This window comes from Ananas comosus, linkage group 2, assembly GCF_001540865.1.
Source record: "Ananas comosus cultivar F153 linkage group 2, ASM154086v1, whole genome shotgun sequence".
NCBI classification, from domain to species: Eukaryota; Viridiplantae; Streptophyta; class Magnoliopsida; order Poales; family Bromeliaceae; genus Ananas; species Ananas comosus.
Window position 1 is genome coordinate 14489686 of NC_033622.1, and position 20666 is coordinate 14510351.

At 33.0% G+C, this 20666-nt stretch overlaps 3 protein-coding genes across 4 annotated transcripts; 2 read left to right on the plus strand and 1 right to left on the minus strand.

Moving 5' to 3' along the window:
* Positions 265–1207, plus strand: LOC109706454 (protein RSI-1-like). Its single transcript, XM_020227269.1, has 3 exons — positions 265–454; positions 574–601; positions 734–1207. The coding sequence occupies exons 1-3, from the start codon at positions 377–379 to the stop codon at positions 913–915; spliced, it is 288 nt and encodes a 95-aa protein (XP_020082858.1). The 5' UTR covers positions 265–376; the 3' UTR covers positions 916–1207.
* Positions 8280–9327, plus strand: LOC109724685 (cell number regulator 2-like). 2 transcript variants are annotated; one of them, XM_020253593.1, is made up of 4 exons: positions 8280–8415; positions 8521–8592; positions 8733–8945; positions 9134–9327. In XM_020253593.1, exons 1-4 carry the CDS (start codon positions 8286–8288, stop codon positions 9202–9204), a joined length of 486 nt encoding a protein of 161 aa, XP_020109182.1. In that variant the 5' UTR covers positions 8280–8285; the 3' UTR covers positions 9205–9327. The 2 variants fall into 2 exon arrangements, with proteins under 2 accessions (XP_020109182.1, XP_020109176.1); XM_020253587.1 differs by having other exon boundaries at positions 8733–9214.
* Positions 9456–11263, minus strand: LOC109724697 (cell number regulator 2-like). The gene is made up of 4 exons (XM_020253606.1): positions 10609–11263; positions 10412–10483; positions 10062–10274; positions 9456–9719 (listed from the first exon to the last, which is right to left on the minus strand). Exons 1-4 carry the CDS (start codon positions 10682–10684, stop codon positions 9649–9651), a joined length of 432 nt encoding a protein of 143 aa, XP_020109195.1. The 5' UTR covers positions 10685–11263; the 3' UTR covers positions 9456–9648.

Here is a 20666-nt window from a genome sequence, read left to right on the forward strand (position 1 = left end):
GAGAGAGAGAGGAGTTCACATGAAAACGCACAGCTCCGTGGACACCGCCACAGTGGCGCCTTTCTCGCCTACTAACTTCCCCGTAACTAACGCTCTCCTCCTCTCACGAAATTTGGACGTAATATTTTATTATCATCTTTAACTTTGCCTTAAGCAGTAATTAATTATAGATGTTTTCTAAGCAAAACTCCACCGCCCGATCACATGGCAGTGTACTATTGTATTGTACCACAAAGGACAAGTCCCTGTCACTCTATATATATGTACTCTTTAATTTGAGACTCTCTCATCCTCCCCTCTCTCTTCTCCTAATTATATGTACCTTTTCTAAAGAGAGAGATCTAGAGAGAGAGAGAGAGAGAGAGAGAGAGGCACCATGGTTGTTGCAGCTGGGTTTTCTCGCTTTTCCTGCTCACTACTGCTCCTGCTATTACTCGCACTCTCTTTCTCTGAGGTAAAAGTACAAAGAACTCCAATGAAAATCCGTAATTAGTCCTTACCATGCAAATACATTGTCTCTTCTAACAAATCTTTTTCTTTTTTTTTTTTAACTTCTTTTCTCAAATGCTTTAGAGCATGGGAGGGAATCTCAACCCTTCAGGTAAGAGCATGCACACTTTTTTTACTCTTGATATGGTATCAGTACGAGCGCGACCCAGATAAAAGGGCGTAGTAATATATTGAGCTTAATGAACATAAAACTATATATTATGTGTTTGACGTGCATATGTAGATTGCAATCCGAGGTGCTCGTACAGGTGCTCGGGGACGTCGCACAAGAAGCCGTGCATGTCGTTCTGCATGCAGTGCTGCGCCCAGTGCCTGTGCGTGCCGCCGGGCACCTACGGCAACCGGCAAGTGTGCGCTTGTTACAATAACTGGAAGACCAAGAGGGGTGGCCCCAAATGCCCGTAATTTTTTCTCTTTTTTTTTTGAGAAAAAAAAAGAAAAAATTTCTTTGGAACTCAAGATGATCTTCGGAGTAAATGGAGCGTTCTTAGGTGCTGCTCTTTTTTTTGTTTTTTTTTTAACAAAATTTTCTTTTCCTAGCTAATTAAGGAAGAGGAGATATTTCATTGAAAATGTGAATCCCCTCTCTAGTAGTGTTGTTTTGTGGTTTCCAGTATCAATAAGATTAGTAATGCTGTGGCTCGGGGATACATGTTCCGGTCATGAATCCCCGTATTAATTCTAGTTTCTTCGAAAATTAACTGATTTTGAATAACGAGAAAAAGACCATAATTACTGCACCTTGACTCATGCTTATTTGATGACTCAGTTCGTAGAACTATTCAATATTTCACTTTTTTCGAGTACTCACCCCCCAAAAAAAAACAGGTCACAGTTTGAAAAAGACTTCAGTTGGAAGTTGTTTGTCAACTAGATCTCTAAATAATGAAGGAATAAATTAATCCAGAATTTTTTATCCCAGTAATATTATTCTCGACCAGTCCAATAAATTTCAGGATTAAATTTTTCATATTTTACAAAATTCAGAGTAGAAGTGCAGAATCAAATTTTTCATATTTTACCCGAACCAATCCAAGTAATTAAAATATATTAGGTGCATGCATGGGCTGCAGGGTCTGCATAAGTCTTTGGGCCGTGTTGTATTGCAGACTGCCTAATATTACTGGTGGAAATGAAATAGGAGCGAAAGCGCAGAAATATATTTCTCTATTTTTTAATAAGATCATAAAAAACCATTTCAACTGAATAATTATGATATACACAATATAATATAATCTATAAAAATAGATAAAATATTAATTTCCATCATTTTCATACTTTCTCGCCCCATTAGGAGACCTTGTTGGGTCTATTCCGAATTTAAAATGACCTGCAGTTGTGGAGATTTTAATTAATTTTTTCTGTGGTATTTTCATTATTGCAGGGCCCTTTAGAAAAAACAAGTCAAATTGCTACAACATGAAGTAATTACTGGAAATTCAAGAAACCATGCATGATAGCGTCCAAATTTTCATCCAAATTAATATCCACTTGGTTTCTCTAATATGTGCGACTAAAATTTCCGAGCCGCCCAAAAAATCAACCCTACTATTGCAAAATGCATTGGTTTTTTTTTGTTAGAGAAAAAAATAGTATACTATTCGCTTCATTAATTGAAAGTATGAACTAAACTACATGAGTGAGGTTATTAACCTCCGTCGAAACGAGACGCGAAAAAAAAAAAAAAAAAAAAAAAACCAAAATTGCTACTTTGCCAAAGTAGATTCCTTCCACAAATTCTTTAAATAACTGATCCTAATGATTAGTCCGATCAATTTAGAAGGAATATACTGAATTTTAAATCTTGAAGTCCACTTTTTCCAAACGGCCGTTACATCATCACTCAAATCCATAAAATGCATTGGTTTTTTAATATTTAAACAGTATGGTTTACTAATCACACTCAGGCCTCTCATTTAATGTTTCTTAGTTTAAATATCTAAAATCTTTTCATGATAAGTTGTTTAGAAAATATCCTTAAAAATAGTTTTTGGCTGAAATATATTTTTTACGATTTTGGATTTTTTTAAAAAAATAATATTTTCTTTTTTTTTTCTTTTCTCCTTGTATAGATATGATAGAAATATCCTCTTATTGTTTTTGAAATTTTTAATCTGAAAAAATAAAATTATGTTATATGAGCAGTAAACCTCTTTGTCATAGAAAAAATATTTTTCAAAAAATAATTTTTCACAATTTTTTGAGTAATTAACGGAAACACCTCCTTATATAGGTTCGATGTAAAAATTTCTCTTTAAATGACAGGTCAGATTTGGTGAGCGCAATCATTTCACCAATTGTTGCTGCACTGTTAATGTAACATAAAATAACTATACCGACTTTGATTAATTCTTTTATCACAAATTCGATTTAGCATATCTCCGTATTTCTTCTATGTCTTTCCAGTACTGTAGATGACAAAAATTAATTAAAATGTCTATAGGCCTCTACATGTTAATACATATTTTGGACATGTTTTCTACGAATCAATTTTTAGATAACACGGTATCAGAGTTAATTAATTGTAAATTTTTTCATTATGTAAGGTTGTGAATTATATAATAGTTTAAATTTTCATCTTCTATCTCGTTTATTAATTTTACGTATCTTTCATATTCATTATATATATGAGTAGAAGTATTATTTTTTGGCATGTTTTCTAACACTATGAATGAATTGTTAATTATTGTACTTTGCCTAATCTATCTCTCCAAATGACTTTGTCAAGTTGGTTTGTATCATTTGTAATATCGAAAACTTAATTACCACAAATTTCAAAAGAGAATAAAAAATGAAAACCCCCCCCCCCCCCCCCCCCCTAACTATTGATTTCAGTCATTAATTAGTGGTTAATTCGAATGCGTCTTTTGATCTGTTTCTTATTCAGATATGTGATCAACCATGCTATGGTCAAGGTAATATTCATTTTCTCACACGAGTTGTCAGAATAATATTCATCAGATAAATGTTCCTGGCAGATGAGTAAACACACTCGTCGCTTTGAGGGACGTCCACATTCTTCCGCCATAAAATAAAATAAACGTAACACAAAAAAAAAATTAATTTAAATATTCTAACATGAAACGTCAGACTGATTTTGATCGGTCACCAATCATTAGAGGCGTCCGATGTTCACTAGGGGTTGGCAACCAGCATCGTCGTCGCAGAAGAGGACCATTCGATGTTCGTTCGAAAATACTCGAGATAGCGATATCGCTCGTTGTAGTAAATGAGCGCCGAGCACTACTGAAATTTACAAGCCTCATTTATAAAGGAAGCCGAAACACAGGAGCTGAATTCAGCTCGTTCGTGTTCGGCTATAATACTTGAAACATACTATATATAATATATATATATATATATATATATATATATATATATGTATATATATATTAATATATATAATTATATATATACATATGCGCCAATTTGCATAAAAAATTCACTTATTTTGGGCTTTTGCAAAATCGGGCCACATTTTTCGTTTTTGCAGATTTGATCCGCTTTTTCAGCAAACTGACCAAAATACCCTTATTACTTTTTCTCTTTCCTCTTTCTCTCTTCTTCGTTTCTCTCGTTCTTTTTTTTTTCTCGCCGGCAGAGCGGAGGCGGAGCGGAGGCAAAAACGGTCCTTCTCGCCTCTCACCCTCATGCTCTCGCCCTCGCCCTTGCCTTCGTCCATGCACCCCCCACTTTCCTCGCCTCCGACCCCATCAAGGCCGGGCAGCGACTTTTTTTTTTTTTGCTTTTTTCTTTTTTTTTCTTCTCCGACTCTTCTCCACCGTCTCCGACGACAACGCCTCTCGCCCTTCCCCGCCCTTCTCATCTCTCCCTCTCCCTCATTTTCTGCCGCCTCCGACGACGATTTATCTTCGCCGGCGTCGGCGCAGACGTCGACACCGTAGATGTCCCTGCGACGCTACAGCCTCGGAGCGGGGGGTCCTTAGCTGCGTCGTCACCGGCGCCATAGCTGTTGGCAGAGAAGGTGACGAAAAAAATTATAAAAAAAACAGAAAAAAAATAAAGATAAAAAATTATATAAAAAGAATGATGAAGATAAAATTGCATCGTTAATTACAAAAAAAATTACAAGTTGTGCTATTTAAGATGTAAATTACTGCTTTAAGATAAAAATTATACTCTTTGAACGAAAATTATACTATTTTTTATCTTAAACTGCATTCTTTTAAATGATATTTATACTGTTTCTCCTCTTGTTGCACTGTTTCTCCTCTTGTTGCACTATTTCTCCTCTTGTTTACAGAGAAATGGTGCAACAAGAGGAGAAACAATATAAATATCTCTTAAAAGAGTGCAATTTCTTCTCTTATTGCATTGTTTCTCTTCTTGTTGCACTATTTCTTCTATTGTTTACACAGAAATGGTGCAACAAGAGGAGAAACAGTACAATAAGAAAAGAAACAGTAGATATATCTCTTAAAACAGTGTAGTTTCTCCTCTTGTTGCACTATTTCTACTCTTGTTTACACAGAAATGGTGCAACAAGAGGAGAAACAGTATATATATCTCTTAAAACAGTGCAGTTTCTCCTCTTGTTGCACTGTTTATTCTCTTGTTGCACTATTTCTCCACTTGTTTACACAGAAATGGTGCAACAAGAGAAAAAACAGTGCAACAAGAGGAGAAACAGTATAAATATCTCTTAAAAGTGTGCAGTTTAAGATAAAAAATANGAAAATTATACTATTTTTTATCTTAAACTGCATCCTTTTAAGTGATATTTATACTGTTTCTTCTCTTGTTGCACTGTTTCTCCTGTTGTTGCACTATTTCTCCTCTTATTTACACAGAAAATGATGCAACAAGAGGAGAAACAGTGCAACAAGAGGAGAAACAGTATAAATATCTCTTAAAAGGGTGCAGTTTCTTCTCTTATTGCACTATTTCTCCTCTTGTTGCACTATTTTTCCTATTGTTTACACAGAAATGGTGCAACAAGAGGAGAAACAGTGCAACAAGAGAAAAAACAGTAGATATATCTTTTAAAACAGTGCAGTTTCTCCTCTTGTTGCACTATTTCTCCTTTTGTTTACACAGAAATGATGCAACAAGAGGAGAAACAGTATATATATCTCTTAAAACAGTGCAGTTTCTTCTCTTCTTGCACTGTTTCTTCTCTTGTTGCACTATTTCTCTTCTTATCTACACAGAAATGGTGCAACAAGAGGAGAAACAGTATAAATATCTCTTAAAATGGTGCAGTTTATGATAAAAAACAGTGTAACAAGTGGAGAAATGGTGCAACAAGAGGAGAAACAGTGCAACTTTTGTTTAAAGAGTGTAACTTTCATATTAATTGATGCAGTTTACATCTGAAAGAGTGTAATAAGAAGAGAAACAATATAAATATTTCTCAAATAGTGTAATTTTCGTTTAAAGAGTGTAGTTTGCATCTTAAAGCTGCAGTTTACATCTTAAATAGTGCAACTTATAATTTTTTTTGCAGTTAACGATACAATTTGATGTTCATCCTTCTTTTTATATAATTTTTTATCTTTATTTTTTTTTTCTGTTTTTTCTATAATTTTTTTTTGTCACCTTCTCTGCCAATAGCCACGGTGCCGGCGACGACACCGCTAAGGACCCCCGCTCCGAGCCTGTAGCGCCGCAGTGACCTCCACGGTGTCGACGTCGGCGCCGGCAAAGATGCATCGTCGTCGGAGGCGGCAGAGAATGAGGGAGAGGGAGAGATGAGAAGGGCGGGGAAGGATGAAAAGGACGAGAGAGACATCGTCGTCGGAGATGGTGGAGAAGAGTCGGAGAAGAAAAGAAAAGAAAAAAGCAAAAAAAAAAAAAGTCGTGGCGCGACCTTGGCGGGGTTGGAGGCAAGGAAGGTTAGGGGTGCGAGGGCGAGGGCGAGGGCGAGGGCGAGGGCTAGAGAATGAGGGTGAGAGGCGAGACGGACCGTTTCCGCCTCCGCTCTGCCGGCGAGAAAAAAAAAGAACGAGAGAAACGAAGAGGAGAGAGAAAGAGGAAAGAGAAAAAGTAAAAAGGGTATTTTGGTCAGTTTGCTGAAAAAGTGGAGCGAATCTGCAAAAACGAAAAAGGTGGCCCGGTTTTGCAAAAGCCCAAAATAAGTGGATTTTTTATGCAAATTGGCCTATATATATATATATAAATTAATAATTATATATGTATATAATATACAATTTTATTACTTGATTTTTAGTCTAACTTAAATATAAAGCCCAACTCAATTATAAAATAATTTATTTATATGTAAAATTTTGATCATTAAATCAAAATATAACGAATAAGATCTTATAAATTTGTTTTCTATATATATATTTTCTAATTCTTTTAAATTTTTATTCATAAGCTAGCTCGTGTTCGGCTTGTTAATAAACGAACCGAACACGAGCCGAATTTTTCGGCTCAATATTTTAACGAGTCAGCTCGTGTTCGACACGAACCGATCCCAGCTCGTTCGTGTTCGGCTGGTTGACACCCCTAGTGTTCACACATCAAAAAATACAGCAAAATACATTTGAACTATCTGCTTTGAATAATTCCGATACATTTCGCAATCCATGAATATGACCAATGTGAGACAGAATCAAAGCGGAGACAGGATCAAACCGAGGGCACAATCTCACAAATATGCAATCCCAAAGTGTTCAATCAATCATTATCATAGGATCCTTAGTGAACGGCCATGATAAAACACATGTTCTTTTACGGTGGATTGGTGGTACTATGCATCCACGATGCACCACAATTGACGAAATCCAGTCACCATTCGCCAGACAGCGATCAATACGGCTCCAGACCCTGGCTTCCTCGGACCGGTTATTATCAGACTTTAGTTGGAAAAATCAACTCCAAGTCTCTGAGAAAGTCTTAACATGTACGTACCTATCCAGTGATAATATATATATATATCACAAATAAACTTTTTATTTATCAAATCTCTAATTTGTATTTTTAAATAAATTTGAAAAATAGTTCCAAAAGAATACCTCGCTAGTCCCCAACTTTGAAGTGACGGTGGGTGAGTTAGGTGCGCCCAATTTCTAGTGAGCTGAAGACAAAAAGCTGAACAAGTCATTGTTGGACTTAAAAAATTTTATTATTTAAGTTTTAATTTATTCTTTTCTTTTAGCACAAGCTACAGGCCTTTTGAGGATTGGAAAAGTTTTTTTCTTTTTCGTTAGGTTGTCTTTTTCTTGGCGAAGACATTAGGGTCCGTTTGTTTTCATGTAAGTGGAGTGATGGAACTTAAGTTCCATCACTTCCGTATTTGTTTTGGTGTAAGTGAAAAGTAAAATGTAACTCAAGTTACGTTAGAGATCCACTTCACCTACTCTTGACTTCCTCCTCTAAAGTGCCGAACTCGACTTTCACCACACTCAATCTCCTCTAAAAAAATTATTAAACAGTAAAACTTTAAAGTTTAGATATACTATTCAACTTTTTAATTTGTTTGACTTGAATCAGTTGACGACACTTTAACTTTAAAGTTTAATTTTACTTTCTACTTTAATAAATTTGTATTGAAAAATTACATAATAAAGTTAAATTTTTGAAAGGTTGAGTAGTCGGCTCAAAATGATCAATAGTTTATATAAGTATGGTATGTTTTTACGTATTTTCTTTTTTTTTTTTTTTAAAGAAAGTTGAAGAAGTCATAAGTCATTACTATATGCATGCCTCTACTATACAAAAATATGTGCCATCAACGTGCATCGATCCTGGTAGTTAATATATATAAAACCATGGTTTTCTCCTAAACCATCCACCCCTAACCATCAACAATGTACACCCAAAAACCGGAGTCCGCGACGGTGCCGGGAGTTGCTGCTCCACCTGCGTTGTATATGCAAAGCCAACCTCCTCAAATATGGTCTACGGGCCTTTGCCATTGTATGGATGATATCAACAACTGTAAGATCCACTTCTTAGCATTTACAACTGTATATATATTTTGTTGTTGTTCGGAAATTAATATTTATTTTTCATTCATAATGTGTTCAATTGCGCTTCCGACAGGTTGCCTAACGTGCTGGTGCCCCTGCATTACTTTTGGTCAGATCGCAGAAATCGTAGATCGCGGCTCGACCTGTGAGTATCATATCACGGTTTTTATGTTATCAGATAAGTAGTTCCATTGTGCTTCCTTAGTATGGTTTATACATACTAATTAAGTAGCTAGATGTTTTGTTCACAAACTTACTCTACTGATGGTATGTATATATATGCAGCATGTGGAACAAGCGGAGCACTGTACGGGCTTCTTTGCGCGCTAACAAGTTGCCACTGGATATACTCGTGTGTGTATCGGTCCAAACTTCGCGCGCAGTACAACCTGCAGGAGGCCCCTTGCTGCGATTGCTGCGTCCACTGGTGCTGCGAGCTGTGCGCCCTCTGCCAAATGTATAGAGAGCTCCGCAACCGTGGATACGACATGACCTTAGGTCCATATACATGTTACCTTATGTGTTTGGTTGTAATTTGGTTTCGTTTCATGCGGTTGATCTACCGGACTATTCAATTTCTAGTTACAAAAAAGACGCTGAACGATAGAGTTGAAAGATTGAGATGAAATCAAAATCTGATGGACACATTACATAACTGATCAGAGACGCGAATTGTGTATTTGTAGGGTGGCAACTCAACATGGAAAGGAGAGGCGTCGCTGCGCAGCCGCCGCTGGTGCAAGGGATGGCTCGTTGAGGAAATTATAAAGAGTACATATATATTACTTAAAATTTCTCATACATCCTTTGATGTTTGGTTTGTTATGTAATATTCTTTCCTGTTTGCTTTGATGTTGCGAGAAACATGATGCTATTTAATTTAGCTAAGCATGCATGTTCCAGGTTGTGTTAGATGTTTATTTTACACTTGCTTTGATCTTTTGCAAATAAAAGTTTGTTTTGAGCTTCTCGTGTTCATCTCTAGCTGAATTGAAGTACATAATGATAGATTTAAGCTACGTACACTAGCTTTTCTTGTCACAGAATTATTTACTACAACTTAATTACGACCCTTACACAATACATACAATCCCCCTCACTTCAGGTAATACAAGAGCGCCACTATTATGCATAAATTAAACATTAATCAGAAATAGATGTGTATATATATATATATATAATTGGTAGTTGGTGATAATGCTCAACGACTCATCCCTCCGTGCATTTGTGGCGGTAACGTGGCCGCTTGTCTCTCCATGTTTGCTTGCCACCCTGCAAAAATTAATCAGTTAACAACATGCATGGAGTGCTAAAGTGCTTTAAAATTAATTGAAAATCACTTTTAATTATGTTTAAGTTTAGAAAAAGTGGTAGATCTAGAAGTTGTTTTAGAAATCAAAGTACGTGGAAGGGCATCTATTTTTCTTTTCAATTTCCATTTAGCTTTTGTTATTGTCGAAAATGAAACTAGGCTTCCAAGTCTCGAAAATAGAAACACCGATTTTAAAGTTATGCTTTCGCAACATATTGAGTGAAGTTCTTAGAGAGTTTTTTTTTTTTTTTTCCGAAAAGAAATTTAGCGCAATTTCTTAATCATTCTGCTCCGCAACGTACCTATGTCCATGTTAAATCCCCTGCGTTTGAGCTCTCGGTACTCCTGGCACAAGGCCAAGTGCTCGCAGCAGAAGTGGACGCAGCAGTCGGAGCAGGGGCTCTCGCGCAATGAGTACTGAGCCCTCATCTTCGACCGATAGGAGCATGAGAACAAGCACCCGCACCCGGTCAGGTACATCACCAACCCGTAAAGAAACGCGCTAGTCGCACACGCTTTCGCCCCACACCCCACCACATGCACCAGCATCACCACAAAAACAGAACCAACTCATTTCGTACGTCGAAAGTACTTGCAGAGCACGCTTCATTACATAACCGGATATTCAAAGGCGATAGATCCGATCACTTACAGGTGGATCCTCTGTCGACGATCTCCGCAATCTTGCCGAAGGTGATGCATGGGCAGAAGCAAGTAACACAACCTGATACAACGCAGAGGGAAATTCAGGAAAAGACACATGTATAGGGGTTTCTAGCATTGAATCATCAATGGAACTTGAAGTAAAAGTGGTTTTAATATGTTGTGGGAGAACCAGTGAATGCTTACAGTTGCTGCAATCTTCGCAGCAGCCGCAGAGGCCGGTCGACCATTCGAGGGGTGCAGCTTCTTTAGGGGGATACATGTTATGGTGATCAGTGAGAAACGGAACGCATACAAGATGAAAATTCAGAATGAAGTTAGCTCATACATATACTGAGTTGTGCCCTTCATTGTAGTTACTAATATATAAATAGCCCTGGCCTGGGATTGTACTAGTACTAGGATTAATAATCAATGTGCATCACATGAGTTGAGTCATTTTCGGTGTCATATGCTCTGAGATTCTATATAGATAAGGTGAAGTTATTGCTTAGACTTGGATGACCACAAATTCAGTGTACGTAATGTATATTTCTCGAATGGATGTTATAATGAATTAAATCAAAATAAAATAAAACAGATACCAAACCAGTAAAAAGGGAAAAAAAATAAAATAAATCAAGACCAAACAGTTAGTATAAATGGTAAAAGGTTTGTGGGAACGAGAACATGCTGTATGTTTCATATCATTTGAATTTGTGGACAAAATTAACCCACTATTGTGGATTCCACATTAAGTATCCTATACAATTCTAGCTTTTGTTTGGAGTGGGCATGCACAATAGTAAGTCCACACTAATTTTACTCAAAGAAAGAGTTACTATACACGCTACTTGGCTGAGAAAGTACGTAGTCCAAATAGACATAGGTATGCATATATATTGTTGCATATAACTCACCCTTACAAGTTTCTATTAATTATTATCCCCATGGTGACTTTATTAATTTGGAGTGGAATCCATTATAAAAAGTTTAAGGGGGGTGGAGGTTGTGGGCCAAGTCACGCATTTTAGAAAAAATAGAACCCATTATAAAAAGTGTAAGGGGTGTGGAGGTTGTGGGCCAAGTCACGCATTTTAGCAATAATAGAACGCAGTATATATAGAAACAGAGATGCAACTTTAGCGGAATCGATCGAGCACTTTAGTGAAATCCGAGGTGTCTTATGAACTGAGCTATCAGTGAAAGAGAAGGAACCCTAATATATTATTTTGAAATACAAATGAACCACCAACTAAATACTACTTATGAGATTGATCTGTGAAAAATATCTTTGGAAAATACTACACATGTTGTTAACCTTCCAATCAATAGCTGGTTAAATATATTTACAAAAGCTTTATGAATGAAGCAGGTAGCTTGCTACCTTTTTCTCAAAAAAAATATATTTACAGAAAAAAAAATTATTTACAAATAAATTTTATAATATTTTACAAATTATATATATTAAAAAAAAAGGCCCAAACACACAAGCATCACCATGATTTTTTTTTTTTTTAGGTGTTATTAATGCAGCTATGAATATGTGTACCTTAGTGTACTCCACGTCAACAGGCTAAAATGTCACTGTCCAACCTCTAAAACTATCTAAACGATCAAAAATGAATTAATAAAGTTAAGCCACTAATACCTTCATATTAGAAATTTTTATATTTAAGTGAGATTTGAGAGAGAAACCGACCTATTGCACAAGAAGAAATTGCTTGTAAATAGGTATGAGATTAGTAAGAAATTTTCTAGTTGATATTACTCTATATGTTAAGTAGATCATTTACATCTTGAGACGGATATGAACCGTTTGTTAGAGATTAATATACAAACACTTCATTAGCTCTTGAATTTGCAATGTTTGTATTTATTAGTTTCTCTAAAATAATTTATCAAATAAACCAAACAATTCAACTGACTTTTATTGACTTCTTTGCTGACCCAAAAAGAAAAAAAGAGGAACAGCCATGTTTTGCGCGTAATCTTGTAGGTTTTTAAATCACAGTTAAAAAAACATTAATCTTAATCCTTTACATAATTTTTTTTTTTTTGTAGTACAATCTATGTTTCCGTGTCAAAGCTTACACGTAAGCATCTTTAAGATCCGTGAATATTGGGCCGAAGAGCCTGCGTGAAAAAGCGGCCCAATATCATGTTTTATTTCTCTCCTTGCTTTGGGCTCCTTTGTGGCCCAATCTAAGGCCCACATTGATGAACTTAGCTGAAAACATTTTACTTTTTTTTTCCCCCCATTCAAATAGTCACAAATAGTTCATAAAATTTTGGTTGCAATGTGTTCCCCATTTATTCTTTAGCATAAAGTTATTGACATAGAATTATTCTCCATAGAATTATTCTCTATCATAAAGTTATTGATATTAAGAAAAAAGGAGAGAAAATAATGAAAATAATATTAAACGAGTCAAAGCAAAACAAACTAATTTATTACCTATCCACAGGTTCTTTTTTTTTTTATTACAAAAAAGAAAACATCTTTACCCATGCATGTTTTATGAACTTGCTTTTAAAAATACTTAATAAAGCACTCATATGTAAGTGATGTATTGATAAAATTATACGAAATCTAAGATGGTGTGAAAAAGTCATGAATATTCGCATATGGAGTTATAAACATGTTAAAAATAGATAGCGATAGTTAACTATGGATCAAAGGCACCAAAATTATCTGAATTTATATATCATTGCGTGTATTTTTATCTGTTTCTTAATCTTTTGCCTAATATTTACAATTGAAAAAAATAAAAATTTAAGTAATTAACTATAAAATTTTAAATATTTTAAGATGTACAAATATAAAGTCTTTAAAATTCAGATGGTTATCCGTTTACGATTATAGTTTAAGAGACCATTTGATTTTCAGGTCTATTGAATGCTAATAGGTAAAATAGAATTATAGTGAAAGTAAATAAAAATATATTTTTATGATTTTCAATGTGATTGTAAAAAATATATATTATATGAGAAATATAATATTACATACAGAAATTATTGTAGTTTTTGTTCTTGGATACAGCACAATTTTCATTCAGAGAGAGAGCTTAAATAATAATTCTAATATAATTATGGAGCTTTTGTTTATTTATTTTTGATTACTATTCAAGATTTTTAAATTTATTTTAAAATTATCAAAATATCTTTTAAAATCCCAAACTCTCTTGGTAAATTCTAAAACTTTTGAAATATTTGAAAGAATTTTTAAAAATCAATAAAAATATTTTAATTAATTATAAGTATATTAGGTGTTTTTTAAAATTTTAAAAAATATTTTAAATATTATTTTTTATAATTAATTTTTTTATTTATTTTAATCTGCATCGTAGTAAAATTGGCTTTGGCGCATGCACGTCATGGATTAGCCACATGCCATTGCCGAGGCGGGAAAGGCGGTCGCATTTTGCGTGAGTACGCTGCAAGGGAGAGGGACTAGAAAATTTAGAATGCATCGAATATACTACGGAAACGCATTTTCAATCAATAAAAATATTTGTTTTAAATTAATATTTTTTTATGATTAATAAAAAAGTATTTTTATTTTATTTTTTAATAAAAAAATATGATTGATTTGTTATGATGATATAATATTATAAGTNTTTTCTCTCTCTTCCAATTCCGTGGCGCTCTTTATTTCTCCCCTCTTTGCTTCTTTTTTCACTTTTATTTATTTATTTTTTTTTGGTAAAAATGGCTTCACACAATTTCATTTTAGTATTTTATAATTTAAAATGTATCACTTTTATATTCGGTGATTTTATTTTTTCATATCTAGTGATTTTATTTTTCTCAAACTAAAAAATAATAAAGTGAATATTCGATAAATCTAAATGAGATATCTAAAAATTTGTTTCTATAATTTAACAAAATATTAATTAAGAAGTAAACAAAAAAAAAATTATAGATTACTAAATTGATATACTTTAATTTAACTGACAGAGTACTAAAAATATATATATATATATATATATATATATATGAAACTAAAAAATTATATTTGTAAAATTTCAAATACCCCCTTGTGGTTTCACTTTTCTCACTTTAGTACTCTGTAATTTAAAGTATATCAAGTTAGTATCCTATAGTTTTGCACTTTTTCACTTTAGTACCATGTGGTTTAAAGTGTATCATTTTAATACCCTGTGGTTTCGCACTTTTTCACTTTAGTACCCTGTGATTTAAAAACCACAATATACTAACTTGATACAAAAATAAACCATAAGGTACTAACTTGATACAAAAATAAAATCACAGAGTACTAATTTGATACACTTTAAATCACAGAGTACTAAAATAAGAAAATAAGAAATCACATGATACTAACTTGATACATTTTAAACTATAGATAACTAAAATGAGAAAGTACGTAATTACAGGGTTTTTTTTTTTTTTGAAGTTTTTCTTTGTATTAATTGTGCACGTTAGGTTAGTAATATATTCGCTGCATGCTAAATTTTGAGAGAGAGAGAGAGAGAGAGAGAGAGAGAGAGAGAGAGAGAGGAGGAAAAGGTAGACGAAAAAGGCGGAAGACGCCAAAAAAGAAAAGAAAGCGTCCGTACCGATACGCTGACAGCTGCCCCCTGCTCGAGAGGGATTTGTTTGCAGCCAGCGCTTCCCCACTGCCCGCACTTATTGCTGCCTGCCCACCTTCACTGCCTTCCCTCCATGCCCCCCCGGCTCACACCAGTGACCAGACCGCTCCATCGTCCCTCCCTCTAAATTAAGCCAAATATTCTGCTCGCTATTTGAATGCAAAACTATTTTATTCAATATATTTTTTATAATTTCTTTGAGAAATTTCTTTAATAGATTAAAAAATATAATTATAATTAAATATTTAGAATTGAATATTTTTGAATTTTTAAAAAAATTTTGAATAAAATAAATTATCTCGCTAGTATTAATATATTATCCTACTAAATTTTTTTTACCATGTATAACCCAAATTTTTTGTACTACCAGATAAAATTTAATTTAAAAAAAGAAATTGATGCGGAAGATCATACTACACAATGCACCACCGTGTGTGCTCTCAGTGCAATTTGAAATAAAACTTAATTACAACTATTTATTTCTAAGTTAAATTTACTGAGTCGATTATCAACATATTTAATTTTATAATATATACAATAAAAAAATGCTAAACGTATATTTTATTTTTATATAGGAAATACATCTTATACACTTGCATCTATAAAACTTCTCTAAAAAATTAGCTAAAAACGTAAAAAAAGAAAAAAAATATATATATAAAACAAGTAACATAGACAACAATAAGACTAGGCTATAAAATTTATACCTATATAGCATAGGAATAACATTGCACACATAGTACTGTATAATATTATTATTTATTCTATTTAATATAATTTTTAATAAATAAATTTCAAAATTTCAAAATAATAAAATTATATTTTTTTAAGTCATAAAGTGATAAAATAAAAAAATAGGGTGTATTGCTAAAGATGTCCGTGGACCGGGTCGGGCCTGGATAATTAATATACTGTACCCATACCCTAAAAAGAAATGGTTATAAAAAAATATATATATCCTACCCATTTAACTTCGGGTCGGGTCCGGGTCTGGATACTAAAGTTTCTAATGTACCCATCGGGTCTATTTAAGCGGGTCTGGGTAGTGACTACCCGTGTACTATCCGTTCAAAATCGAATATGGATCGGGTCTAAATCGGGTACGGATATCCGTATAAATATGTTTTTTTTATAAACTTTATTAAATAGTCAATAAACAAACTATATTGTTGACAATGAAATATTGTTGGCGGAAATGAAATGAAAAAAAAGAGTAGAAAACAAAGAGTAAAAAAATTAGAAAAAAGAAATGAGTAAAAGAGACGGCTAGGGTTTCATTAGGATGAAAATACATAGTGACTCATCATCTATAAGTCATATTAAAATTGATCCTTCAACTTCAAAAGTTTATTTTTTTTTATTTACTATCGGATATTTCATCGGGTCCGGGTCCGGGTCCGGATTTGAAAACTATTCCGGACCCTACCAATTTAAAAGTTAGGTTCGGGTCGGATCCAAATCAAGTATGGGTATAAAATATCCGGACCTATACCCGAAATTTTAATAGGTAATTTTTTTTATCCGTATACTATTCATTTTTTATCGGGTCCGATTCGGGTCCGGATAGGGTCCGGATCGGGTATGAGATATTGGATATTTTGGACACCTTTATGTATTGCTTTACTTGGATTGGCATGGCTATTTCCCTCTGTTGGTCGAGATACGGTCGTTGATTTTGTTTGTCTCTACTTTTCATGTCAAGCGTATAATAAAATTAAGTTGAAGTTTTCAGCTTCTTTTAACTACCTACAAATATTAGATTATGTTATACTTTTGTTGCTTTTGGTAGCTTTTGAAAAACTTCATACGCTTTTCTTACATTTTCTACACTTTTCAAACCCTCCTTTTACTATCTTTTGCGGTCTATTGGTTGCATTTTAGTCAAAATTTGGCTAGTAAGCTTAAATTTTCGATCTTTTTGTTCTTTAAAATTTTGTCTAAATTTTCTCTCTATGTTTCTCTTCAAGCCGTCTTCCTAATTATCTAGTATTTTTCGCTTTATTTTAGCTTTTCTCTCCGCTTCCGATGTGGTTCAAGAGATAGAGGTCAAAATAGACGTAATTACTTTATAAGTAGGTATCGTTTGGTTCGGATATAAACAAGAACTAGCTATTACAGGGATAGGTACACGTATGGAGATAAGAAAAATAGTGTTTGGATGAAAATTGGGTTGTTTTCGGGGATAAGAACAAATTTAGATAGTTTTATATAAAAAATGAAGGTGTTGGTGGGAATAACCGAGAACTTCTATTTTCGGATAAAAAATTAGCGTTTAGGTATAATGAAAGGGATAAGGGCCTATTCCTATTTTTATCCCCTAACCAAACGCTGCTTTAGGATTTAGGATTTACTCAAGTTCTTCTCGATCCTACTTTCTGAATTTAATTTACTTGTTAGTCGATATTTAGGTGTATTGCTCTACTTGGACTGTCATTCGTATTTTTCTGTTCTATTTTGTTTTGAAGATACGTTTGTTTTTTTTTTTTAAAAAAATTACTAATTTTATTATTCAGATCTATATAAATAATATAATCAATATTTATTTCTTTTTCTGAATCACCTTGGGGTTTTAAGTTTTAACCTCAATAAAGAAAACGAAGAGATGGTATGGATTATGGCAAATGGCTTATGGATGCACCTGGTGGATTATGTCTATGCAAGAATTTGTCTCTGCGAGGCTCCAGAGCCGACTGTGCCATGAAAAGATAACCGTCCTGCTGCACTTCTAAACGCCCGTTGCTTTCACACATCTTAACGCAAGGCAGCTACTCTAAGCTAGCCAAGGTAGAGTACCCAATAACTAAGCCTCCGTTTGGTTCGGGGTTAAGAAAAAAATAGCTATACCAGGGATAGGGTTAAGTTCAGGGTTAAAGTGGTGTTAAAATTTTTTTGTGTTTGGTTGGAGTAGGTGGGATAAAAAGATAATGATTGATAAATAAGAAAAAAGGTGAGGGCTCGGGATGCGTGCGGGGTTAAAGTTGGGAAGGGGAGTGGGGTTAATGATTGATAAAGAAAAAAAAGGTGAGAGCTCGGGATGCGTGCGGGGTTAAAGTTGGGAAGGGGGTGGGGTTAGTAAACCCCACCCTTTTTTCATGGTGTTTGGGTATAAATTGGGGGTTAAGGGGTTATTCCACCCCTTAACCCCCAACCAAACGGGGGCTAACAAAATAACCGGAGAAAACTTTAAATACTACTATTTGGTTTAAAACGTACCATTTTTTTATTCCGTAATTTTATTTTATCTTTTTATTATTTTTTAAAAAAATTAATGATAAAATTAAAATTAAAAAATATTAAAATAAATATTTAATAACCTATAGGTAAGATATTTATAATTTTTTATACATAATTTAACGAAAAGTTAATAAAATGACTTAAAAAAAGAAAAAAATAAAATCACAGAATACTAAATTAAACACTCCAGATCAAAGGATACTAAAGTAAGAAAGTGCAAAATCATACCATTGGTATTTGAAGTTTACACAAATAACTATATATATATATATAGAGTAAGTCTCCTGTACTTTCGAAAGTACGGAGACCTCCGTGCTTGTAAGTTATTTTCGATGATAGGAAATTCGATTCGACGATTGTCTCCGTTAAATATAATCTATCATATTTGAACTATTTAGAAATCAAATTTTACAATTTTTTGACATCATTTACCAAGCGATCAAAAGGTCTCAAAAAGTACTATTTTAACGGCCAATATGCACGTTTTTAAGTTCAACGATGTAGAAGTATCCAAATTATATGAAAATTTAATAGAAAATTCTACTTAACATCAATAGTAAGACCAATATTTCAGATTTGAAATTTAAGTCATTTATCACTGTTTTTTATGAGATTTTTATTTTCAGCCGTTTATTTTGAGGCTACTCGTTTACTAGATAAATAAAGTCAAAAAATTATGAAATTTGGTTTCTAGGTAGTTCCAATAGCGTATATTATATCTAACGGAACCGATCGCTGAATCGGATGTCCCATTATTAAAAATAACTTACAAGTACGAAGGCTTCCGTACATTCGAAAGCATAGGAGCCTAGCTCTATACATATTTATATTTATATTTATACAGAATCCGGCAATAATGCTTTTGAACTTACTTTTAATTTTTAACCTATTAAATCAATCATTTTTATTATTTTCAATTCTTTAGTTAATATTATTTTTTCTAAAAAACTACTAAACTCTATAAAAAGTTATTATCCCAATTCTACAACTCCTGATCCATGGATCAAAAACTCGAAATTAACAACTCCTTTATGTTTCTTAAAGTAGTTGTTCTATATTATTTTTATATATATGGAGTTCAGCTGCTATATATATTTTTTTAAATAACGGTCTTCTTGCTATTAAGTTATTTCCAATATTGAAATTTTTGATTTGACGGTTGACTCCTTTAGACTTGATTTAGAATATTAAAATATTTAGAATATAAATTTTATAATTTTTCAATATCTTTTACTTAATGGTCAAAATGATTCAAAATCAATGACTGAACGTAAAAATCTTACAAAGAATGATGATATAAAACTAAAATTTTAGATTAAATATATTAATCTTAATTATTTTATACAGTATAATTTTTTTATTAATATTTTACTTGATTTAGATATTTTTACATATAAACTTGCAAATGGCTCATCACGACTGTTAAAATTATTGATTAGGGGCATCTTCAATCATTAGGTAAGTGAAATTGAAAAATTGTGAAATTTACTTTTTAGGCACTTTAAATATTTTAGATCAAATCTAACGGACACGATTATCGATTCGAAAGTGCTAGCATCAATAACGACTTGATATAATGGAGACCGTCGTACTTCTAAAAGCACACAAACCTAATATTTTCTCTCCATATAGAAAGAGAGAGTAAAAGTAGAATACTATTGATAGTGTGGCAGTATGAGAATAGTGTTTACTATTAACTTTTTGACCATTAGATATCTAGAGTTTAGGAAAGGTTGGTAAAATAGTGATAAGCCAAGGGTGAAAAAATTGATAGTAAATACTATTTGTATACTATTAGTAGCATACTCCAATGTTTTTTTTCGGAGCTGAAATACTTTTATAAGTATTGGTCATTTTTACTTCTAACATTTCATGGATTCCCCCTTAAACTATTATTGGCTAGCCTTTGATTTGGATCCTCTTTAACTATTACTGGCTAGTCTTTGGATTAATACTATTTACCAACCACTACTAAATTTTAGAAAAATTATTATCACTTCAACTCTACGCTCCTTTATTCAAAGATTAAAACCGTAAATAAACCCAATACTCTTTAGAATATTTATTTTAATTTATATATATATATATATATATATATATATATATATATATATATATATATATATATATATTCAGAACTAGAAATCAAATTTATTGCAACTTTATTGGAATTTAAAATTTCAACCACTTAAAACTCAAATTTATGATCATCAAACTTTATTGGGTTCTTTTTGATTTGATGCAAATTTTTTTCACATCGGACATCATTTAACATTTTATTAGTTTTGATACTTGCTTCGTTTGCTTTAATACCTATTTGATTAGATAACACGTTAACATAAAAAAATATAGTTTTTAAGCAAAACTCGCTGGTAATGAAAAGTTAATATTAACAGATCATACTCCTTAACAAAGAAA